The sequence below is a fragment of the Blennius ocellaris genome, assembly GCF_963422515.1.
Source record: "Blennius ocellaris genome assembly, chromosome: 12".
Classification (NCBI taxonomy): Eukaryota; Metazoa; Chordata; class Actinopteri; order Blenniiformes; family Blenniidae; genus Blennius; species Blennius ocellaris.
Window position 1 is genome coordinate 7,115,409 of NC_137661.1, and position 12,894 is coordinate 7,128,302.

At 40.2% G+C, this 12,894-nt stretch overlaps 1 protein-coding gene across 5 annotated transcripts in view; it reads right to left on the reverse strand.

Annotated features, from left to right (window-relative positions):
* The window catches only part of ptprsa (protein tyrosine phosphatase receptor type Sa), a 230,194-nt gene that overhangs the window by 17,166 nt on the left and 200,134 nt on the right, over window positions 1-12,894 (reverse strand). For all 5 annotated transcript variants that reach the window (XM_080506753.1, XM_080506754.1, XM_080506750.1 and 2 more), the window contains 4 exons: window positions 9,435-9,610; window positions 7,153-7,272; window positions 4,646-4,800; window positions 3,348-3,633 (listed from right to left, as the gene is read on the reverse strand). In XM_080506753.1, the coding sequence (XP_080362879.1) occupies window positions 3,348-3,633; window positions 4,646-4,800; window positions 7,153-7,272; window positions 9,435-9,610 (737 nt within the window). The remainder of the gene's footprint in view (window positions 1-3,347; window positions 3,634-4,645; window positions 4,801-7,152; window positions 7,273-9,434; window positions 9,611-12,894) is intronic.

Consider the following 12,894-nt stretch of genomic DNA (forward strand, 5'->3'; position numbering starts at 1 on the left):
TCCAACCGCCCTCTCTGTGGGCCACCCTCCCAAGTGGCCCAATCTGTCCAAGCAGTCCCATCTGCTTGTCCTGTTCCTGGGCTGCCCCCTCAGGCCGCCTTGCTGCCCACCTGAGCAGTACTGGGTGCTCACACTTTTCCCAGGCCACCCTTCCAACTAGCCTCATTGGATCGCTCTGTTTCTGGGCCGGTCTCCCAAGTAGTCCCATCTGCTCTGCCCCATTGATACTCTTTGGACTTTATTTGATGGACCCCCCCCCCCCCCCCCCCCCCTTCATATTTTTCCCACATACCACACCAATATTGCTATTGTAACATTTTCAGGAAGGTTTTAATTGTACCAAAAAAAAAAACAAATCTATCCAGCAATGCAAAAGAATACTACAAAAACTACAGTGCTGACTGTAACAACATCATTCAACACCTAAGAAGTTTGCATCCATCAGAGAGATGATGAAATTCCAATGTTTTTATTTTCAATTGTTACCATCTATATATCCAAATAGTGAATTGCATCAAAAAAAATTGATCTAAGGGACAATGCAGAATCAGTGAAGCACTTTCAAGTCCGTGTTCACGTTGTAATTTCTGAACTGCTTGATGCTGAATGCTTTCTACATGTGATAATCTTTATCTGAACACAGGTTTTGAGGAAACACATGCAACAAGGTGTTTATTTTCCACTTTTCTCAACTATGTCCCCTGTTGACTTCGTGAAAGTCCCACCAGGAAAAAAATCTGCACGACGCTGTGTCCCACCTGAGAGTTACAATGCCACCTCCCACCTTTTCTCAGAGTGCAGTATCCTGTCCAATCGTTTCCTTTGTGCCAAGTTAGCATACAGTCATCCCTTTGTTCATTAGCCAAACGTCCCTCCCCTCACTTGCCCTGCCATCCACTTCCATTTGTCATCATCAAGTATTAATTACTTAGCTCACCCATCCTTATTCATGCACACAAACCTCCCTCCTCCATCCTGACTGTAGCGTGGACGTTATTAATCCCAGTGCAGCTCTTGATGCCAGCTCAGCATTATCCCTGTTACAGATGGCGATGAAGATTCCATCACAGTTGTGTGCCAGTGAATTAAGAAAAAAAAAAAAAAAAAAAAAAGGTCGAAACACACCCGCACTATTATTGTTTCTTGGCAGGGGGGTTGTGTTGATGAATGGCAAAGGCAAGATGACGGATGATTTGAGAGTGAGACTGCATGTAATTCAAGGTCAGCAGAAACTGACTGGAGTAAGGAAGAAAAGGTGAGTTCATATGCTGATGATTGTGAAGATTTCTGCTTGAGATCTATGCAAGTTTACACTGTGTCTATCCTCACAGACTGCTTTGTCATGAATTTCGTAATGAAAGCATAAGCTCTTTCCGTCTTGAACTTAAACTCAAATCCACACTGCCTTCAGCCAGAAATCCTCCAATGTGCCTCCTGGATTAAACCCAATTTCTTTGCTTGAGCATATTATTTTAAATCCTCAACTGAAACAAAAGGAAGCTGTGGCCCTCAGTTCCTCAAGTCTTCAAGATTTCCATTTTCCAAGCACTGAAAAAAGCATACAATAATCCGCAGTGTATATCTATGTAATTAAAATATTGAAGTGAGACTCAAAAAAGGAAGGGAGATTTGCTTTCTAGTCCTTCTGGGATCCCATTACCTGGACCGCATCTTTCAACTGCCAAATAGCTGCCATGTAAATGAGGCAGGCTTAATTTATTCCTATTTCCCTTTGGCTGAATGGTATATCTTTAAGCAAAATATCCCCACGTCAAATGCTGAACTCTGCAAGCTTAAACCATGCTCATTCAGTGTTGCCATTATGTCTTTATGAGCAACATGCTGAAAGAGACTCCCCACCTACCTTTTGTCAGATGCCATATTCATATTTACCTGACGTACTGTGCAAGGATTCACTGAAACTTACATCTACTCTGAGCTTAAATGTTTTCTCACACTGCAATCGTAACCATCCATTTTGTATCTTCCTCTTCTTCTTAATCTAATTTAACAGTTGCTTGCTAAAACCCAAGCAGCTGGCACATAATCACTGTGAGGGCTTTCTTTTTTTTTTTTTCAAAGACCAAAATGCAAACAAATGCCCCGGAAATAAAACAAAACATATATATCAACTAATAATTTGGCACAGAGCAAAAAGTGATGAAAAACAAATATGTTAGAGGGGAAAATTAGATTAGCATCAAAAGTAATTAGTAGGAAAAGAAAGGTTGCTGCAAAGCTCATTTAAATAGGCGTATATTGGCTTAAAATATAGTGACAGAGCACACATAAAAACATATGATAGACGATGGATGGATGATTATAATTCCCTCATGATGAGAACTTAATAGTGGAACCTTAACATATAAATCAGGAATGTCAAACATAAGTCCCAAGGGCCAACGTGGCCTGCAGCGTGATTCAGTCTGGCCTGATGACTTTGCAAAGTGTAAAAATTATGGCGAAAACATTTATTGCATTCTATTATCCAGTCTGGTTTCACCTTTTGGTGAGAGAAAATGTCAAAGTCAAGCAGGGGTGCAAATCAGTAAAATATGAGCAGAACACCCCATAAATACAGTCAACGCTACAGATTTTCCTTTGTTTAAGTGCAAAGAGTACAATTATACTACAAAAATGTAAACATTAAGCACTCTTTTTCTTATGAATAGATTATGCAGATTTTGCAGCCTTAAGCATGCGTGCTTTCACAAACTCAGACTTATGGTATGGCTATTTTACATCGAATTAAATTATTTTTCATTATCATGCTGTTGCATCACCGATCTCTCAGATATGTGAATTGTTGATATCTGCTGTTCAGTTTCAGGTCTTAGAGTTTTCTTATGACTTCTAATTAATCAATTAATATTTCAATGCAACTGCAAACAGAGTAGCCCCTATTGGACCAGATGGAATCAATACAAATGAACGTCAACGACATTATTTCTAGCAAATTAGTATTACAAGATAACTTGAGTAAAAAAAAAAAAAAAAAAAATCCACATTTGTATTGTCTTCTTGTACCTCTTTGCACTAAAACAGAGAAAACTCAGAGAAAGAGTTCTATGGGCTATCATTCTATCATTTGACTGGTCTGGCCCAACTGAGATCATACTGGGCATTATGGTAAACTTAGACTTTACCTGGAGACTATAAGCCTGACACAGAGTATAAGCAGCATGTGCCAGGTTTTAACAGCAGTTAAAGTTTATCTGCAGTACTTGATATTATGCAGTCTTCATTACTGATAAGAAGAGGCAGGGCATAAACACAGTGTAAACCTCTGGAATTTCTGGGTACTTAAAACAACAACAACGAGGTAATTGACCTGACATTTCTTGTACCTTAAACTCTAGCTCCATCCCAGTGACATGCTCGCCACTTTCAACCTGCGCCAGCTTCTGGATGTAGGAATACAGGCTCCGGGCTGCCACCTCTGTGTTTCCGCAGGCGACCGCCTCCAGCAGTGCGTCGTGAATGAAGCTGTACTGGTCCTCGGTCTGCACCATGTAGTTCCTCTGTGAGCGCATCAGTGTCACATGACCGTAAATATCAACTGTCTTCTCGTGCTTGATGCGCTCGAGCATGGCATCGATGACAATGAAGCAGCCTGTCCGTCCAACACCCGCACTGAGGGTGAAAAAGAAAAAGAAATCGTTTTAATGGATGCAAATCAAAGTGTTTCTGGTTTAATTTCTATAGTGTTACTGAAAAAAAAACCCATTATTGTTATATATTATAACTCACTGTCTGCTGTTCTAAATCCAGACACCATGAATCGTCATTTACAGTATATCCAGTCATTTCTTTTTTGCGTTTGTTAGTTGTTGTTTTGAGAGGGTGACACAGTTTAAATATTTGAGTGGGAAATACTTCAGAAAAAACCCCCCAAAAACGGCGACAGCACATGAATACAGAAAGAAATGCAAACTGAAAAATACAAAAACACGAGGACAGTGACAGAGACTCATTGAAGCAAGCTGTCAAATTTCACTTTTATTGTGTAGTGCTTTGGATTCACTGAAGTCTTCTTATCTTGACAAAAAGGAAGGTTTCAATTTGAATAAGCCATTTGAGAAATATCTCTTGTAAAAAGGAGAGGAGCGAAGGAGTGAAAAGGGAGAGGCAGAAAAGATGGGAAGGGATTACTGTGAGGCTTTTGACAGAAAGAGGAAGAAAAAGGTGTCGAAAATGACAGCGGGGAAAAAAGGATGCCTTATAGAGGAGAATGATGTGACCAACGGAGGAAAGAATAGACATGGGGTCGCATCAGAAAGAGAGCATGTGTTATGTAATGTATAATAAAAAACACACACGGGGAGCTCCCTTTTCTTTCTCATTGTTAATGAATACATTTCAATACAATATAATAGCGGAATAAAAGAAACAAGGACCCATGTGTCCTTCCATGTGATGGGTTAGAAAAAAAAGTTACGCTAGTGGAGTTGACTAACTACTGTGCTTTAGAGAAAGCAAGTCTTTTCTCACTATCTTGAAAAAACAAACAAAAATAATAATATTTTAATAATAATAATAATAACAATAACAACAACAACAATAATAATAATAATAATAATAATAATAATAATAATAATAATAATAATAATAACACTAATAATAATAATCATCATATCAATCTCACCTGCAATGAGCAATAATGGGCCCAGCATCAGGTGGGTTGCAAGTCTTCACCCTGCGCAGGAAGGCCAGGAAAGGGGTCGGGTACTCTGGTACTCCGTGGTCAGGCCATGCAGTGAACTGGAACTGACGAACTTCCCGCTTCTCACTTGAACCATTCTTGAGGGGGAAAAAAAGCAGAAACAAAATTGGATTAAATATAATGGGGAAGTCGGAAGAAAAGCATATCCAGTGTATAACTGATTGCATCGCTAGTGTTGCATGATTAATGTTTCAAATTGTTTTAGAGCTGAAAACACTTTAAAACAGCTTTTCCATGGCCCTTTTCTGAGTTCATGAACTGAAAATCATCTGCTTTTACAAAGTTCAATTACCGCTTGCTGGAATTGTCAGACCCTAACCAAACTTTTAGAACTGTACAATACAGAAAACACACTCAGTCTTAATCCTTCTCAAAGAGAGACATAAAGTAGTCACTGTGAAAAACAAACTGATTTCACAGTGGCCATTTTGACAGTGCAATCTAAAGTAAAAAATAATGTTTGGAACAGCTCTTTGCTGGTTAATGATATACTTTACCTTTTGGAAACACGTTTTAAACAGATCATGCTGATCAGGCAGACTCAGCGAAAGTAAAACCCATGATTGTTTGAATACTGAACAGCGTCGTGCTTAATTCTTTTTTTAAAGTTTCACCAACATATGCATGCAGCCATCTCTCACATTACACCACATCTGCCTGTTAGCCCCATATTTTAAACTCAACTCTTGCTGCATTATCCAGAGGAAGACTTTTGAAAAAGAGAGAGAGCGAGAGAGAGAGAGAGAGAGAGAGAGAGAGAGAGAGAGAGAGAGCGAGAGAGAGAGAGAGAGAGAGAGAGCGAGCGAGAGAGAAAGAGGGAGAGAGAGAATCCTTTACATCTTTTTTGTCCTCCCTTCTTTCCTCGCCGTAGACCCTCTAATGGAGGTGCTGTTTGCATTTCAGTGCAGTGTTTCTGCTTTCCTGACAGAGGGAAATTTTTCCTTGCTGAATAAATGAATAAATGAGTGTGGTAATTAAACGCAAACTGACCTAGTTCTTATTTTCCATTTTCATTTTTGGACATTCCCTGTTTTCTTTTCCATTTTTTTTCTTTTTCTTTAATGCCATGGCACACTGCATGGTTATGATTGGTGTTTGGCCGCTGGCATTTTTTATTTATTAAGAAATATATACAAATAAAAATAAAAAAATAACAATCACTAGACACAATTTAGCTTCACCGAAGGGCAGAAAATCACACACGTGTAAATAGGAACCACAGGGCTTGTGGATGGTTGTCCGTCTACTAATAGCCTCTGCTACCTTATACTTCACCCAGCAAAGTGAAACCAGCTCAGCAAGAAATCACAGAAACGGATCCAGTTATAGAGAAGGAGGGAGGAGGACAGATAGAGGGAGAACTGCATCAGTGGGTTTGATGGCGGCTGAGAGCAGTGAAAATATGAATGGTCCCGAATATCAACCAGCTGCCTTTAAAGCATCATAGATGTTTCTCCTTCGCTCTCGCATTCCTTTTTCTACCACATCTAAAAAGTGAACCTGCATTGTCTGGTTAAGAGAGAAAAAAAAATCTGATAAATGCCTAATCTGTCCACTGGCACAATCTTTTGCAATCCGTTTTAAAAGCTGCTATTACAATCCACATCCTCAAATTTTACCGGAGGTTGAATGAGAGAGGTCCCACAGGTACTAATGATTTCGTCTCTCTTTCGCTGTATGAATTAATTTTAGCGTGTGTGTGTGTGTGTGTGTGTGTGTGTGTGTGTGTGTGTGTGTGTGGGTGTGTGCACATGCCAGTCACATTCAGTCATATCTAAGGGTGACAACGTATTTATGCATGTAAGGTATACAACTATTGATAATGTAAAAATAAGCATGCATGGGAGCTTGCAGGTACAATAGCTTCATCTTGACAATATGCTCATTTGCATGTTGACGCCGCCGACCTGCTGGTGTGCGTCAATTTTTGAATTTGCACGTGTTTGTGTGTGTCTGTTGGGGGGTACAGAAGCATGAGAGCAGTCTGCCAATTATGTATATTGAGTTTCTCTTCTGCTCACTTTACCTAAGTGCTCCAATTTGGCAGATGCACATAAACAGATGATACATTGTGGAGAGACAGCTGAACAAGGTAAAAAGGGTGGACTCGAAGGATAATGGAGATGAAGGGTTATGTGTGTATATATACCTTTGTTCTGTCTGGAAAGTGCACAGTTTATATGATTACATTTGTTTGAGTAAATCCTGTGTCTGTATCCAACTGCTCCTCTGGTTACAGGGTGAATGAAGAATAATGACGTTGATATTTATTATTGTCATTACAGATGTAATTCCTCAAAGGTTTTTACTCGGACATGTTTAAGAATGGTCCTCTATGTCGTTGCTCGATTATTTATCGTGCGATTGAAACAAACAGAAAAGCAAGGCAAAGGTAAATCTATGTGAAGGAGAGAGGAAAAATCACTTACCTTGTGTAAGGAGAAAGTGCGTACACAGAAAGTGGCCAATTCTATGGTGTCCAGCAGGGTGACTTGAGTCATACCGTATGTTTCTGTGCCCCGGCTGGGCCAGTATTGATCACATTTAATCTGGGGGGGGGAAGTGAGAGATAAGACACATGAATGAGCTGACATTTTCTCACTTTCAACTAAATGGCTTCTTCACTAATGAACAACATCCCACACAGAAATGGAGAAGTTAAAAAAAAAAAAAAAATCACGTCATGTTTTCCCTGACAAAAATACATATGGTCTTGCACCACTCATAAAGCGAACCTTCCCGTGGATTAAAAAAAAACCCAGCAGGCGGTGTTGACGGAAACACTGGTGGAGCTGCTTTGTAATTTACATCGGAGAAACAACACTATGAACACACAACAGATGTGACTGTCACAACAACTCCATTCTCATAGCTTAACAGAAGCAACCTCTATCCAATTCCCGCCTGTATCGTTCCCTAAACATAGACAAACATCCAATAGTGAGATAAGTCACATACATCTGAAATGTGAATCACTTCACACAACTACTGCAAATTACAATTTCAGATACTTGTGCAAAACCTTGCTTTCTAGTACACTGAGTAGGAGTAAAATGATTTTATAGAACAAATCCTGGAGCAGTTTCTTATCTAGTGGGTGTACAGTAAATCTGAAAAACACAACACCTGCTTCCCCCAGCCGTTCCCGTCTGCCCACCTAATAAAGATTCATTCAATATGGGGTGTGAAAGTGCCAGTGGACATCTGATCAGATGTGACAGCTCGTGAGGGAGATGCAGTCCTCTCCTGCTTTATCTCCCATTTCCTGCTCAATCTGACACTCGAGTTCCACTGCCTGCTAATCCTGATCACGTTTGACAGGAGAGGAATGCGCATGTCAGGATAGAGGATAGGTAAACAATTGAAAGGGGGTAGAAGGAGGGAAAATGAGTGGAGACACCTGGGGTGAGTGAGCGTGATGTTGACACAAGGTTAAATTGACAGGATGAGACATCACGGCTGGCTTTTTGACATTTAGACATGTCCATTCCTTGCTCAGTCAGAATATTATCAACAGAGGTTCCTCCTTTAAGCAGTGGTGGAAGTAGTGTTTACCTCCACCGTATGCCTTTAATTAGATGAAACTATCAATCCAACATGACTAAACCCCCCCCCCATTTTAAATATGAAAGCAGAAATGTATTTGCAGAAAAAAAGCACCAACATTAAAAGTCATCATTATACAGCATAATTAATTCATGCAGATTATTCATGGTAATGCATAAACATGTGAGCAGAATTTTAATGGCATGTTCCTGATTTAAACTACTTCATATATGACTGAGAATCTATGACATTTCATATAACAATCAAAACTTGCAGGTAAAACTTTACATCAAAAGGTGACTGGTTAGTCTATTAAATTAAGAAGGCAGAGATGAAACCAGCTTATTTTATCCTTTTTCTGTGGTGAGGACCAGATAGCTCACACATTTCATAAAGTCCTCACTCCAAAAGCCTTTTTCTTAATTTATTTGAGTCTTCAAAACAATTTGTCTCCTTATAGACACTTAAATCGTATATCTGCCAGAAAATAAAGTCTAAATAAAAATAGCATAAATTAAAGTGGACGAGTGGAAACACCCAAGCATTTCTGCGTTCTTAACCTGAGCCACTGAGCTCTCCAGGAACTATTTCCTCGAACTTCCACTTATAACAGATGGATGTAGGCGGCATTGGTCACACGCTCTTCAGCACTCTCTTGCTCAAAATCTAATTTTAGCTTTCTGCACTGTACAGTGCAAGTGCAACAACTTGCTCTTCTCCCAACACTGTAGGGAACAGGCAACAGCTTGCCGCCGCAAATACTAAGAGAAAACTGAGCTAAGTGTGTGAAGAGGCCGCCGGTGCATAAGAACACATGACTGACAGACACAGGTATGTTTGGTTGAACAAATAAAGCCTCAGACAAATTTCACAAATTCTCTGAGAAGAAACATCCAGTGAAAGGAAACCAAGCTTGAGCACTGTTAAAGTAAAAAGGATCCAAGACACAATTCATTGTGAAGCCAGGCCATTTTAGGCAGCTGGTGGTTGGAGATGGTGCTATGGGGCAAAAAACAACAACAAAAAAAGCCCACACACTCACACACAATTTAAAAATGTCACTGGAGTGGACGTGAGGTAAAGAGGAAGAGGTAAAAAAAAGAAAAGAAGTCTGCCCCAAGCGGTGCCCAGCATCCGTCCAAAAATAGGCTGAGCAGAGACTTACCCGTGACTTCTCTTCCAGCCTTGTCATCATGACAACAGTAGCTGCTCTCTGTTCCCACACCATTCTCCAGAAGTCTCCAAATGTCTCCGGTAAAGGACCCTGGGTGGCGATGTAGGCGTTCTGCTTCCTGTAGCCGTCGATGTAGTTGGCATTGATGTAGTCACTACCTGTTATACCTGCACATAAACAAAGGCATGCGGAAATGTTGTTACGAAAATAATGCTATTACATGTTCATTAATAATGTTATTAATGAAAATGGTTTTCAGTTCATTTTGAACATTTTGAACATTTAAAATGTCTTTTTACCATTTGTAAAAATTTTTGCAACCTTTTTTCCCCCCATGCCATCTGTCTCAAAGATTCACACAATGAATGTGTGTAAACTGAAACTGAATATTGGCTGAATTCAACCAAATTGTTCGAGCTGTTGTAAAAAAATTTTTTTTTTTTATTACAGCATAGGTTTAATTCTGACACAAATGATGAAGTACATTGTGCTGTGTTGGTTAGCAACGTTGCCTCAAAGCAAGAAGGACTGGATTTAAATCTATGTCGAGTCTGAATCTTCGCCCTGCTGTGACTTCACTCTCAGTCCTAAAACAGGTACATTAGGTTAACTAGTGATTCAGAATACGCCGCAGGTGTGGATTTGTGTGTGCGGGTGGTGATTGTCTATCCTTCCACATCATCCCTGTTATGAATTTGTGACCTTTCCAAGGTACACTGTGCCTTTTGGCCCCTTTTCATCGTGTTACATTGTCAAATCTGGTTGAAGGACTCTCTTGTCGGTTACAGTCCTTTAAAGACTCCCAAATACAGTCTTATGTGCAAACAAACTTCTCTCAGCTCTTGCAGTTCCTATACTTTTATTTTATTGCACAAGTGATGTACAATTGAAATATCAGGACTCTGTAAGACGAGTATCAGTCACTACCCTACACTCCAACCTGCTCCATCTGTTGTTTTATAGGATGGTGTCTCTCTTTTGAAGAGCCTAACTTGGACACATTGCTGAGCTAAAGAAGCAGAAACATGTTTGTTACATGACCTTAAGTTTTTTTGGTTGTAATTGGGTTTCTGAAATGTCCTGTTTTCGCACTTGCTCAAGTAAAAATAATGACCGTATTACAGAAAACCAGATAGTCAGATAAACCCAATTACGCCAAATGGAACAATCCTGAAAAAAAAGCTAGAATCCTGCTGAATATATCCACCTTTTTTAGCTTCTGACAGATCTAAGCTCGGACCGTTTAAGGCTTATCCACATAAATGAGCGACAATGAGTGTCACTTATGGGAGAAGTTTTTAACCAGAAAATACCTCCCACAACTGCTCAGTTTGTGCAACACGACTGAAATGGCTTAATAACTCCAGAAAGTGGTGCTCATAATCTGGTGGTAAATAAGCCTCAACTCATATGGAAATGTTACCTCCAGCTGGTTGCATTTTATTCGCATCTATTGCTTTTTTACCCTCGTACCAGTCAAAACACCATTCAAGGGAGATGGTACGGGTTGGATATGGATTCATCAGGTTGGCATTTCACAACACAAACTGAACTCAACTGGGATCACAAGAAAACAGTCTCAAGTTCAAAGCATCTCTGCTGTGCTGATGCAGTGGCATTAAGAAAAACCACTGCCGTCTTTCCAATTGAGTTGATTTAAATGCAACATCTGCCTCACTGGCACAACGAAGCATACTGCTCTAATGTCAATTTCTCTTTAATACTTCTCTGATTCTAACAAGGTTTCTTCTGATTTACCACCACCACGATTGAAGCATGCCTGGAAGATACCCAGGGGTAAACCAGCCACTCAGCCACTCCAGTCAGGACACAGATATAACTGCCATCCCTCTAAGCCTGCCACCATGCTCCGTTACACAATAGTCCCACTAAATCCAGTCATAAGGAGCTGTTCTGCATCACAGTGTAGAAGAATGTAGAACATTTCATCACTAAGGACGCCATGCAACAACTTAGAACTCAAGCTATCCTTGAGCTCAGTGGAAATCACCACAGGCATGGCTATTCTAAGATGTTATGAGCACAAGACAAAAGGTGTAAAAGCGAAACATGCCAACATGATGCATGGTGACCAGACAGAGCATCCGATTTTAAAATGGGCAGTGACGAGCTCTGTGTTGGCGAATCACGTTCCTTTGACTGACACCTCCTCACCGAGGCAACAGACAATAAAACACTTAATCAGACTAATTCAGGAGGAGAGACTCAGGGTGGTTGAAGATGAAAGAGGAGAGCTATGGGGGAGCATGTAAACATAAGGAGAGAAGAAAGGAAATAGAATAGGGTGAATACAACTCGGAGAGGCAAACGTCATTAAAACGGGTACCACGTCGCACAATTTCACTGTGGTGCCTTGGCTTTAGTCATAGCTAAGTGAACACAGAATGGTGGTGTGCATGAATTGTTCTACTGCTGCGACTAATAGCAAAATCACTGCAGTGTAAAATAGAAATTTCAAACTTGATTAATTTATGTATTTATGGACGAAGCCCCTTTTTTCCCTGGGATAATTTTGTTATGCATGTTGTCGCATCCTCAAATTGGCCTGACTCTTGTGAAATGTTGAAATCTAGTCTGAGCAGTAACACACACACACACACACACACACACACACACACACACACACACACACACACACACACACACACACACACACACACACACACACACACACACACACACACACACACACACACACACACACGAGGAGTACTCTGGAGTCGGGGAGTTTGGCATTCCTAGGATGAGTCGGGAGCTCTTCTGGTGATGCAAAGCCAGAACAATGTCAGCGGTGAAGGGTGACTACCTCTGACAATGTCCCTTGAGATTTAGGAGTGAGAGGAAGAGGTTTTCTGGCTCTGATGTTCTCAGTACTCTGTCTATGAGCAGTTAAGAGGCAGTTCATGGGAGAGGGGCAGATCTGATGAGACAAATGGAATGTCCTGGGTCAGGCGCCGTGTGAGATCTGAGTGCTGGACGCAAAGATGAGCTTAAACAAGTCCTTGTATAAACCCCCAAATAATTCAGTTGCATAAATTGCTTACCTCCCTCAGAAATAATTGAGCTGAAAAATGCTTCAATTTAATATCCAACAAAAGGTCATTTCCCCCCCCCCCTATAAATTCACTGGTTGCTGATGAACTGAAACTGAACTCCAGACTATGAATTATTCCCACCAGTTACTACAGTATTTTGTTCCGTTTTTCCTTAATGAGCCAAAAACTATACTTGTCTAATTCAGCTCAGCTGCTCAGTTCATACTTTCCTTTATGCCGACATTTTTTTTATTCTTATGATCATAAAAAGCAAACCTCAATTGTATTTTATTGCACGCAAATCTCAAAATGTATTTTGTGTAAATGTCAAATATGGAGTTGTTTTTATCTGAAGCATGCTCAGTTAAAGATAAAACAAATCTAGTATTTAAAAT